Source organism: Sorex araneus, chromosome X, assembly GCF_027595985.1.
Source record: "Sorex araneus isolate mSorAra2 chromosome X, mSorAra2.pri, whole genome shotgun sequence".
NCBI lineage: Eukaryota > Metazoa > Chordata > Mammalia > Eulipotyphla > Soricidae > Sorex > Sorex araneus.
This window is the reverse complement of record NC_073313.1, coordinates 56,871,926-56,884,506: the sequence shown is the minus strand read 5'-3', so window position 1 is coordinate 56,884,506 and position 12,581 is coordinate 56,871,926. Positions and strand designations below refer to the sequence as shown.

The 12,581-nt window shown below is 38.4% G+C and overlaps 1 protein-coding gene across 1 annotated transcript in view; it reads left to right on the top strand.

Annotated features, from left to right (window-relative positions):
- FAM120C (family with sequence similarity 120C) overlaps window positions 1-12,581 on the top strand; it is a 432,369-nt gene that overhangs the window by 59,240 nt on the left and 360,548 nt on the right. The window contains exons 3-6 of the mRNA XM_055123233.1: window positions 294-466; window positions 1,758-1,978; window positions 2,442-2,599; window positions 10,496-10,584. Coding sequence (XP_054979208.1) covers window positions 294-466; window positions 1,758-1,978; window positions 2,442-2,599; window positions 10,496-10,584 — 641 coding nt within the window. The remainder of the gene's footprint in view (window positions 1-293; window positions 467-1,757; window positions 1,979-2,441; window positions 2,600-10,495; window positions 10,585-12,581) is intronic.

The following is a 12,581-nucleotide window of genomic DNA, read 5'->3' as shown; positions in this document are numbered from 1 at the left end:
ACTATACATTGCTGGGGATCAAATCTGGGCCTCCTGCATACAAAAGATGTGCTCAGCCCACTCAGCTATATCTCTGGCCCTATGCAGGTACATTTATTACATAGTAATGAAATGTGACAACTGCTATGTGGAAAAAATCTTAAATCCCTAAAAAGGATTATATAGATCCCAAGAAAAGAATTGTTTGACAAAAATAAAATTAAATAGATATAATCAGGCTCTCATTTGACTGATGTTAGAAATATGCATGAAAACTACCAGACTTCAATTTAGAATTTATTTATCCATTTTAGGACCGGAAGTTAACCAAAGCTGAGCAGCAAAGATTCAAGGAAGAAGCAGAGATGCTAAAGGGTCTCCAGCATCCCAATATAGTTCGATTTTATGATTCCTGGGAATCTGTATTAAAAGGGAAAAAATGTATTGTATTAGTCACTGAACTTATGACATCAGGAACCTTAAAGACGTAAGTTGACTCTGATAGTGCTAACGTACCGTTATTTGGGAATAGCTTTCAAGAGTTATAAATGTTGTTTGTAAAATTACAGTACCTGATTAATATATAGAATCCGATTCTATTAACTGTATTTAAAATTGTGTTAAAAAATTAGGATGATGACTGGCCAGGGAAGGAACAGTGGTAGAATGCCTGTCTTGCAGATATGTTCAATGCCTTGTATTGCCCCACATGGCATCTGCTGTCCCAGTACACTATTTGTGACTCCCAGATCCACAACAAAAAATGTATGACTTCAGGCATTCTGTGACTGAATATGTGCACACTAAAATCAAGTGTCTGCAGTCTCTGGTCATAACAACAATAACAACAACAAGAAGAGAGAGAAATAATCTGTTATAGAGCCAACTGGTCATTATTTGGACAAAGAATTAGATTTATATATCAAAATGAACTACAAATGAATTAAAAGTATAAAAAGGACAAATACTAGGTTATAATGAAATTTGCTAGAAAGTACAATGTTATGATTTTAATATTTGTGAGTCAACATTGAATTTTAAAATTAGAAATCATATCTTCAGTAGGAAGCATGTCACTTTGGGGAGCGGGAGGTGGCAAAAGGTATGAAAACAAAGGCCTCATATAGACAGGTGAATCAGTGGGAGGGAAATAAAGGAGGGACCATTGGTGGAAGGATGTGGACAATGGTGAGGGGTTGGCTGTTGAAACATTGTACTCCTGAAACTAAATCGTGTCTAACTTATTGATTCACAGTGAATTAATAAATAATAGATAAAATAAAATTAGAAATCATAGATAAAATGTCATTTTATAAAAGATTATGCTATGGCTATGTTACATAGTGAATGATACTGTGTATAGTTTCTTACTACAGTATTTCATTTGGTAGTATGATTGCTTATTTAAAATATAGGGTATTACTTTTCCTCTCTTAGAATCTTTATACTGAAATTATATATAGGTAAACTGATAACTGTATAAGCAGTTAGGAAGGAGGGAAGGACTTTTTAAATTGTGATGTCTTTCCACAGAAGTCTACTTTATGTAGGATAATTTTTCTTTTGAATTTCAAATGCTAAACTCGCCTAGAATTTGTTCACTTTAACAAATTCTAACCATATGTTTAAAAACTTTAACCATAACAGATGTTAGGAAACAACTTTGTGATGGCAATTGTGATACATGTAATACCAACTTAACCTACATGATTTACCTTGATAGTACTCATGTAATCAACTAAATATGTTGATTTATATGTGGTCTTATTTTTGTATAGGTACTTAAAACGATTTAAAGTCATGAAACCAAAGGTCTTACGGAGCTGGTGCAGGCAGATTTTAAAGGGGTTGCAGTTCTTGCATACTCGTACTCCTCCTATTATTCATCGGGATCTGAAGTGTGACAATATTTTCATCACTGGACCCACTGGATCTGTGAAGATTGGTGATCTAGGACTAGCCACTTTAATGCGTACATCGTTTGCTAAGAGTGTCATTGGTGATTAACATTTTATAGATTATTGTTTGAGTAGAGAGAGTTTTGTTAATTGTATATGTCTAGAATAGAGTTTAGCTGAACCCTGACCTGGACTTTTATTTTGCTTTGTAATGTCTATTTAATTTCAGCGACATTATGGGTGTGTTTCTTTTGTTGAACATATTTAAGATCTTTGAGTAGTTCTGTATATTTGAGATAAACGTTTTACCAATTTAATTTGGAAGTTGGAGTAAATAAAAGAGAAATAAAGAAAAGTTTTAGTAATCATGTCATATTTAATATTACAAATTATACTTTATTATATAAAATTTGAAGAAAATTTAGAGATTTACAGAGATAAAGCAAGCTTTTACAAATTTTATATTTATTAATACACTTTTGGGGAGCAGATAATCATATGGTAAAGGGAATGTGATCTTGGTGATTACATTTCATTCAAAAATGCACTTGTTTTATTTTGTAGGAACTCCTGAGTTTATGGCCCCAGAAATGTATGAAGAACACTATGATGAATCTGTAGATGTTTATGCTTTTGGAATGTGTATGCTGGAAATGGCAACTTCAGAGTACCCCTATTCTGAGTGCCAGAATGCAGCTCAAATATACCGTAAAGTAACCAGTGTAGGTATTCCTTTATTCTTTTTACTTCAAAAATTGACATATTTCATGTTGTAGCTGGTAAAATGAAGTCATACCGAATTTTGGTTTACCTTTCTATGGCAGTACTAAGTTTAACATAATTGTACTGAAGGAAATTTTAGATTTATGCTGTATAACTGTATGCTATTTGGCTCATAGATAATATAACATTTTTTATATTAGGAGGAGATGGAATTGATATATAGTTTAGATATATTTGCTTATAAGGAGTTTTTAGATTATTAGATGAATCTTATTTTCTAAAACTGAATAATGTAGAGTGATTAAATGATTTTAAAGGTTTTTTCCACTACTAAAAGCTTGGTTAGGAAAAAAATGAGAATATAGTTCAACAGGTACAATATTTGATTCCCTGGTATGAGTAATTTTTTTGTGTTAGAAACTTGTATGTTAGGAATGCAAAGAAAAGTAAGAATTGTAACAACAATTCTTACTGGAATTTTAGTCAGGCATATACACAAATAACTATAGAGATAATAAGGTTATAGAAAGGGATGTAAGGCACTTACAGCCAAAGCATTAGTATTTCGTGGAAGAGGTCTGTTTCATATTCAATTGTGTGGGTCAGGATGGTCCACAAATGAAATTTTATAGCACAGCAGGTAAGACATTTGCCTTGCTCGAAGCCCACCTGGGTTCGATTCCTCCATCCCTCTCGGAGAGCCCGGCAAGCTAACGAGAGTATCTTGCCCACGTGGTAGAGCCTGGCAAGCTACCTGTGTTGTATTCGGTATGCCTAAAACAGTAACAAGTCTCACAATGGAGACGTTACTGGTGCCCATTCGAGCAAATCGATGAACAATGGGATGACAGGGCAACATTGCTATTAGTGCACCCTGAGGTACAGTTACAAACTTCTGAACTTTAGTGTTTGCATTTCAGCCATACAGTGATCGTTTACCCATCCCTCCATCAGTGCCCATTCTGCTCCACCAATGTTCCCAGTGTCCTTCTCACCACCCCCACTTCTTCCCCCACCACTCCACCCTCTCTCTATGCCGGGGCATTCCCTTTTGTTCTATCTCCTTTTGGGTATTGTAGTTTGCAATAGAGGTATTGAGTGTCCATCATGTTTGGTCTGTAGTCTACTTTCGGCTCTCATCTTTCAACCTGAGTGGGTCCTCCCAACATCCTCTACTTGGTGTTCCCTTCTCTATCTCAGGTGCCTTTTCCCCCAGCATGTGGAGCCAGTTTCCAAGCCATGGGGCAGACCTCCTGGTCCTTATCTCTACTATTCTTGGGTGTTAGTCTCCCATTCTGTTACTTTAAATTCTACAGATGAGTGTGATCTTTCTATGTCTGTCTCTCTTTCTGACTCATGAAACTCATGAAATTTTTAAGAATGTCTTAAGTAAATGATTCTAATATGTAGCATTTAAAAATGCATATTCCATGCTACAGCCTTTCATCTTTATATCTCCAGAAAGTGGTACAATTATCAGTTTATATATAGAAGATGGAGGCTAAGAATCAAAGGTTTTGACTTGGTGAAGGTCATATTGCTACAAATATTTGTGGATTTTTTAAAAATTCATGGATTTTAACTTCACATTATTGGAAAAGCTTGTTTAGGGAGACTAAAAAATATGGCAAATATTCATAATATGGGGCAAAATATGGATGTATTAGGACAAATTACTTAATTTTTCTAATAGAACTGAAGTTCAAAATAAGTGGGAGCGACTATCATAGAATGTAAGATATTAAAAGACTGTAATAAGTTCAAAAATGTTTAACAACTTATTTTCTTAAAAATAAAAAGCTAGGGGCCAGAGTGATAGTACAGAGGGTAGGGCGTTTGCCTTGCATGTGGCCGACCCAGGTTTCATCCCCAGGATCCCATCTGGACCCCCAGCACCACCAGGAGTGATTCCTGCATGCAGAGCTAGGTGTAACCCCTGAGCATCGCCAGGTGTGACCCAAAAAAGCCCCTCAACTGACCCTATAATTTATAGCATTTGCTGATTCTTTTGCTTTAAGTATTCTTGAAGTATTGATTTATTGATAAGTCACAAATATAACTGCACTGAATGCAGGTTTATGAGAGGATGTACAGTGGTACTCATTATATAATATTACCACCCTACATAAATATTAGATATAAACAACCCCAAGAACATAAATAATACTAAAATAGAAAATAATTATGAAGTGATGTTTTCAGTACTTTTTATCTTGCCCTCTGATATATTAAATTTTAAGTTCAAGTAATTTAAGTTTTCATGGCTTTTGTGAACTGTAATAAGTCATCTCAAGTAACATATATTATGAGTGAACCTTTATGGATCCTGACTTGAACAAAACAAATTTAAGAAGACATTTAGAAAATTTGGGAAATTTGAGTATAAACTGGATTTTAGATATTAAGGAATTTTTGATAATTATTTTAGGTGAAATGATGACATGATACCAATTACAGATAAATACTGGAGAATTTATGGGTGAAATGACATGCATGATGTCTAGGTTTTGTTTCAACATATTCCAAGGGAAATGGGTAGGGAGATAAACAAGGTTGACAATATGGAACTTTGTTGAAGATGGTGTTTATTAGTATTTCTTAAGCATTCTATTTTTTATTATATTTAAGAAATTTTATAACCTAATGCTATGAAGAGAAGATAACTAGAATAGCATTCTTGGTTTGAGTACAAATATTGGATAACCAATAATTTTTACCTAGAAACAGAAATACAATAATTTCTTAAATTTAGAAATGGGTAAGAGATAGTGGAAAGGTGGGAAGAGGACATTTCTATAACTTGAAAGGCATGACTCCATTTTTAACGTGGAATATTTATTATATCAAAAGCAAAAAAAAGCCCTACTAAAATTGAGATTTCTTTTTATATTAAATTTTCTTGAATTTGGGACCCAAATTAACTCTTAATCTCCTCATCTTTATCTAGTATAGATTTGTAAAACATGGATTTGAACCATATAGGTCCACTTATAAGGAGATTTCTTTCAATAAATACATTGGAACTTGTTTTGGGGAATTTAACAATTTTTAAAGACATAGATGAACTGCATAGCCTAGAAAGATTAAGAGTTAAGGAAAAGTTAAATGTAATGAATACAAAAAGTATATATAGGCAATAGTCCCTTTTATTTACTAATAAATATATACAAATATCTTATAAAAAGTTAAAATTTCTCAGAAGTTATGCATATATTTGTAGACCAAACACGGTGCTATTCTCAGCTAAAATAATTTAGCAAATAGAATGACATCTTGTAGTACAATACTATAAAAGCATTTTATTTTCCTTTATAGTTTTTCTTAGTAATAATTTCTCTGAATTATTTTAAAAATATAGTATAAAGGGGCTGGTAGTTGAAGAATATGATATATAGAGACTAGAACACATACTTTGCCAGAGCCAGAGTTCAATCCCTAGCACATCATAGCTGCCTGAGCACTGCTAGATGTGGCTCCAAAACAAGAAAAAGTATAGTTTGTAATAGATATAAAAATCATTAATTGCTTTTATTGGTAAGGCTGGTTAATAGACTTTTAGTTAAGTTTGGGAAGAATCAGAGTCATACACAGTCTTTATAAACATGGGGTGGGGCTTGAAGATTCGAACTACTGTGCTGTTCAAGGATCAGCTCTACATGATTCTGGGTTTTCTGATTCTGTATTCTGCAATGTGACAGAATCTGTATCTGTATCATAGATTGCCATTGTACATTTCAGATTCGAGCTTAATTCTAGTTTTTTATTAAATAACCACAATGATCTTACTTGTATTATTTTTAAATATAAAATTCATAAATGTATGGTAGTGGAAAAAATGGGTATTAAGTTTCCTATGCTTTTTGTCCGGAAAGTGGCCCGGACCATGGTGGTAGCTGGGTAGTGGAGTTATTACCCATTTTCCATAATTTGTGCACCAATTTTGATAGGCTTCAAATATGGTATGAACCATGGGAACAACTGTAAGGGCAATTGGAGGCCGCCGTAAAAGCCTCCATCCCTCTTTGAGAGCCCGGCAAGCTACAGAGAGTACCCCACCGACATGGCAGAACCTGGCAAGCTACCCGTGTTGTATTCGATATGCCAAAAACAGTTACAACAATGGGCCTTATTTGCCTGATGCTGAAAGAGCCCCCAATACAGCAATGTTAAGAAGGATGATCAAGGAGAGGCTGATAAAATCTCAGGAATGAACTAGACTGCAAAAATGAAGAAAGAGTGAAATGACTGTCTGTACTTTCAATGCATGTACGCTGGCATTGGAAACATCCATCAAGGACCTGATGATACAAGCTCAGATGATCAAGTATGACATCATTGGTCTGACTGAAATGAGAAGACATCAATCACATCACACCATTTTCGACACTGGAGAAGAACTGTTCCTCGGAATATGTGATAACAGAGGCGTCGGTGGCATTGGTGTACTTTTCAACACAAACTTGGCCATGAGCATTGATTCATTTTTTTTTCTTTTTGTGTCATACCCAGCAATGCACAGGAGACACTCCTGGATCTGCACTCAGGAATTACCCCTGGCGGTGCTCAGGGGACCATATGGGGTGCTGGGAATCGAACCCGGCAAACGCCCTACCCGATGTGCTATCACTCCAGCCCCGAGCATTGATTCATTTAAATGCCTAACAGACCAATTTGGACGATTATGCTTGAATAGATGTGGCTTCCTACCAGCAGTTTCTATCTTCATCGTCTATAGGCATCAACATCCAATGACGATGAAGAAGAAATTGAGTTCTACATGGGCTGGAGAAGTTCTACAAAGAAGACCACACCTTCTACAAGATCATTGTTGGTGATTTTAATGCCAAGATAGGACCAAGAAGGTTGCCTGAAAAACTCCACAATGGGTCCCATGGCTTAGAATGGAACGAACAGGGTGAGAGACTCTCGGAGTTCATCATGTCGACCAAGACCATCCATGGTAACTCACAGTCAGAAGGCTGAATCTAAACGTTGGACATGCGAGTCTCCTGGTGCACAGTTCCACAGTGAAATTGACCATATCATATTCAATCAAAGGTTTTGCCTGATCGATGTAGCTGTTGTCCCAAAATTCCAAACGGGATCAGACCACCATCTCCTTCGTTCAAAATTCTACTTCACAGAGCAGGGAGAAAGGTCTGCAAAGTTTAAGTTTAAGAAGAGAACTCCCAGAATGACCACCAACTGTGAGCTCTTTGGCACTATCGCAACAACCTGGGAAGATGCCGTCCTTGACAACATCGACGAGGAATATGATCGACTGGTTCAGCACCTCCATGATTCCATGAAAAATGCAGAAAGTGGGAAAGCCACAAAGAGATGCCTGTGTTTGGAAACTCTTGAGCTCATTTACCAATGTGGTTTGGCCTGAGCCTTAGGCAACCACAAGCTAATGTCTGAGCTTACAAAGCTGTGCAGAGAAGCAATAAAGGAAAACCTCAAAGAGAGAAGAGCAGCAGTGTTGAAGCCGGGAAAAGTATTTGCAGCGCTTGCCTGTCCTTCACCAACTACAAGACCAAGAAGACCAGAAGGGCAATGGAGAGGATTATACATGACTTCTACTCGAATCTCTTCGACAGCCACGTCCACCTTCCCAGATACCAAGTTCCACGGGATGGTATGTCATTCCCAATGTCCTCCCTTCTGAAATCCAACACGCCATTTCGTTGGTAAAGACGCATACAGCACCTGGTCCAGACAAGGTCAGACCCAAACATCTGAAGAATATGCCGCCAGTGCTCATCAATATACTGGCTCGACTCTTCACATGCTACCTGTCCAAATGCAAGGTTCTGTCCCAGTGGAAAACCTGCAGGACTGTTGTTGTACAAGAAGGGCGACATCCACGACATTGGCAACTACTGCCCAATCTGCCTGTTATCCGTCGTCTACAAGTTGTTCACTCGAGTCATCCTGAATAGAATAGGACAGCCATGCAGGCAAGACGGGTTCCAAAAAGGATTTAGCACGATCGACCACATCCACACATTGACCAAACTCATTGAAGTTTCACGAGAGTTCAAGATGATGCCTCTCTGTCTAACATTCATCGATTTAAAGAAGGCCTTCAATTTTGTTGAGACTGAAGCAGTCATTGAAGCCGTAGCCAAACAGGGCATTCAAACTCAGTACATCAAGATCCTCTGAGAGCTGTATTAAGGATTCACCACCCGGATCTCACCATTCTACAAGGAAGTGAGCATTGACGTAAAGAGAGGGGTTCAGCAGGGTGATACCATTTCACCGAAACTCTTCAGTGCCACCTTCGAGAACATCATGTGACAACTGGAATGGGAAGGATCGGGAGTGAAGATAGACGGTCAGCAACTACACCACCTCCGTTTTGCTGATGACATCGTTCCAATAACGCCAAACATTAGCTAAGCGGCACAAATGCTTGCTGACTTCCACTGAGAGTGTGGAAAGGTTGGACTGCAGCTGAATCTCAGCAAAATAATTTTCATGAAAAACAAAATAGTCCCTGACATTCCATTTGCTCTCAATGGAACGAACATCTCTGAATGCAGATGCTATGTGTACCTGGTCGAGAAATCAACATTAGGAACAATTTGGTGCCAGAAGGGTGCAGGAGGAAGAGAGCAGCGTGGAATGCCTTCAAGAGTGTCGAAGAAGTGGTTAAGAGGATGAAGAATCTCTGGCTCCGGGTACATCTCTTACACTCCACCATTCTTCCTGCACTAACATATGCCTCAGAGACCTGGGCCCTATGCAAACAGGATGAGAACACTATTTGGCTATCCCAAAGAGGAATCGAAAGAGCTGTGCTAGGAGTATCACGTTTCACTCAAGTGAGAGAAGGAATCCGGAGGTCCGACCTCCATCAATGGTCAAGAATCAGGGACACTATGTTGTTTGCCAAGGTGTCATATAACACATGGGCCGGACACGTAATGTGATTCACAGAAAACTGCTGGAATAGAGCTGTTACCGACTGGATTCCATGGGACTTAAAAAGACCTCATGGCTCCCTACCAATGAGATGGTCAGACTTCTCTGTCCAAACCCTGAATGACGATTTGAGGCTGTTCCTTTTCCTGGAGCGAGCCGATATCATTGGGCTACAGTAGCACATGACAGGGACAAATGGAAACATTACTGGCACCCCCTCAGGCAAATCGAAGATCAACGGGATGACAAGTGATACAAGTGATGGTAGTGGAATAAAAAATAAATTCAGGGAGCTAATAGTTATTATAGTAACATAGTCCTGGAAATAGTTTGATTTGGGATGTGTGTTAAGAGAAGCCCTATTTAGATTTTCAAATACAGACTGTTTGTTAAAATGTACTTGTTTGTTTTTGGGTCACATCCAACAGTGCTCAGGGAGTACTCCTGACTGTTCTCAAGGATCACTCCTGGTTGGCTCATGGGACCATTATGGGATGCTGGGGATCGAACCCAGGTTTGCTGCATGCAAGGCAAACGCCCTACCCATAGCAATTTTTACTCTTGGTCCCATGATACTGATTTGATTTCTAATTTCAAAAACATATTTTGCTAATTCAGGTCATGCTAAGTTTTCCTGATTTTCCCAACTTAATGTTAAAGAATGAAAATATCCATATTTTTTCTGAGAGCTTTTTAATTTCTGCATATTAGTGTATATGTCATACAGATTATGCAATTTTGCCTCTGATATTCAGAATTAGATTGACTTTATTTTTCTACTTATTTATAGAGCTGTTACAAAATCCTTGTCAATAATTATTAAACTTGCAATGTGTGATATATTTATCTCAGGGAAATTTTTAATATGCTTAATGGTAAAAATTATTTTGATAAGTAAATATGTTGATGACTAACTTTGACTTTTGATTGTTTAATTTGTGACTAGAAATGATTTTTTCTCTCAGGGAATAAAGCCTGCGAGTTTCAATAAAGTCACTGATCCTGAAGTGAAAGAAATTATTGAAGGATGTATTCAACAAAACAAATCTTCAAGGTGGGTACAAATACAGTGAAATGATAATATCCATGGATGCATTTTTCCTTTATCTTGCATTGGGTTATTTCCTGACCTTTGAATTATATTGGGCGTGACCTCAGTAGAAATTTAACCATACTATCTATAGTAAAATTTATCAGTTTGCCATTTTAGACATTGTGCTGAGTTTTACTTGAACTGACATTTGGTTTATGTTTGTTTATTGTAACAACAATCTTTAATCACCTTCAGCCATCAGTTTAACAGTCAGTGCCCCCTCCGCACTTCCCAGGTTAACTTGCTTCTAACAGTTGATAGTAGAGAGCTTCTGCACTGTCACCTTCAGGTAAGTAATTAAATGGTTTTTATTGTAGTTTAAAGAAAATCAGCACCTCCCTCCTCCCTGGCCCCCAGCAGAGGTTGCTTTGCTTGACTGTGTGTCATTTGTTGTTAATGGTGAAGTAAATAGACAACTATTTTTTTAATTAATTTTTTTGGTCACACCCAGCGATGCACAGGGGTTATTCCTGGCAGTGCTCAGGGGACCATATGGGATGCTGGGAATCGAACCCGGGTTGGCCGCATACAGGGTAAATGCCCTACCCGCTGTTGCTCCAGCCCCTAATTTTTTATTTTTTATTATTTCACCGTGAGGTATAGTAACAAAAATTTCATGTTTGAATTTATATGGTCAACAAATACCCATTCCTTCACCAGTGCACATTTTCTACCACCAAAATCCCCAGTATCCTCCCCCTCCCGTTGCCATTTCATACCTCCCCCTGCTAGTGTGGCAGACAATTTGCAGAATATTCTTTCTCTACTTTAGTTATTGTCGATATTTCGAGACCAGTCCTACTACCCCTCATACCTGCCAAAAATGAAATTGCCAGACAGTGTGTTTTGTATTGTTTGTTATGGATATAATATAGTGTTGCGCAGCCACTCTCATGGCTGCACGCTCCAGGAATTCTTAGATTTTAATAATTAGGGTCTGAAGACATCACTTCTGCAAGTTGTTCAGGTCTGAGAGTCGTTTGTGTGTCTGAGAGTCACATTGTGGCCATGTGGGAGCTTATGTCGACAGTGGGTGGATGTGGCATCATCTCAGCGTCTCATCAGGCAGGGGGAGGGGGGCCCACTCCTCCCCTATCCCCTGAGACTTGGGATTTACCGTCACCGCAACTCATATCTGGTGCTATTTGCTAGAAGTAGCACCTCTAGAAAATGGTGACCGCTGGAGCTCTTAGAGGGCAGGCGTAGACAGCTCTTTTTGTATGAGACAACATTCAAAATTTACTTTTATTAAGTTTTGTGGCCTAGCTTCTTTTAATGTGAACCTATATTTCCCTTTAATGTGAATTTTGGCATAGACGTTCTTAAATTGGTGTATTAGTCTTTTGAATTTTACCTTCTTGTTCATTTTTTGGTTACTAAAGGTGCTGTGTAGTCTCCGGGTGGCTAGGGAAAGCCTCAGTGGCTCTCTCTCTGGCCGCCTTTATTCGGTGGTCTCAGGCTACTTCCCCAACCGGGGCGGCCAATGCCATGGGTGGACGAAGGAGGAAACGAGGGCCACCAGACTGGTTGGTGATCAGTTGCCACTTATTCCATTCTCCTCACATGCCTGTTCCAATCTCACTAAGCTCCCCACTCTAGTCTCAAACTGCCCCTTATTCCCGTCTCCTCCTGTCTCTCCCGCTCATCTCTCTGCTCTCCTTCTCGCAGCTGCATCTCTCATCTCTCCACTCGCTTGCTCCTGTATTCTTCCCCTACATTCTTCTCCCTCTGTCCTCCTTTTTAGTCTCTCTGCCCTCCTTCTTGTTGTCCTGGTCTCTTCCCAACTCGCCATATTGGGGGTAGCCACCATACCCCATCTGGTAGCAAAATCAACATATCAAAATCCCTTCCTGATAGCTCATCAGACTCAAGGGTGGAAATACGACCTAGGGGTGTTTCTCCTCTCCTTAGTCCAATAACTTAATTAGCATCTTAATTAACATCTTAATTCTACTTTT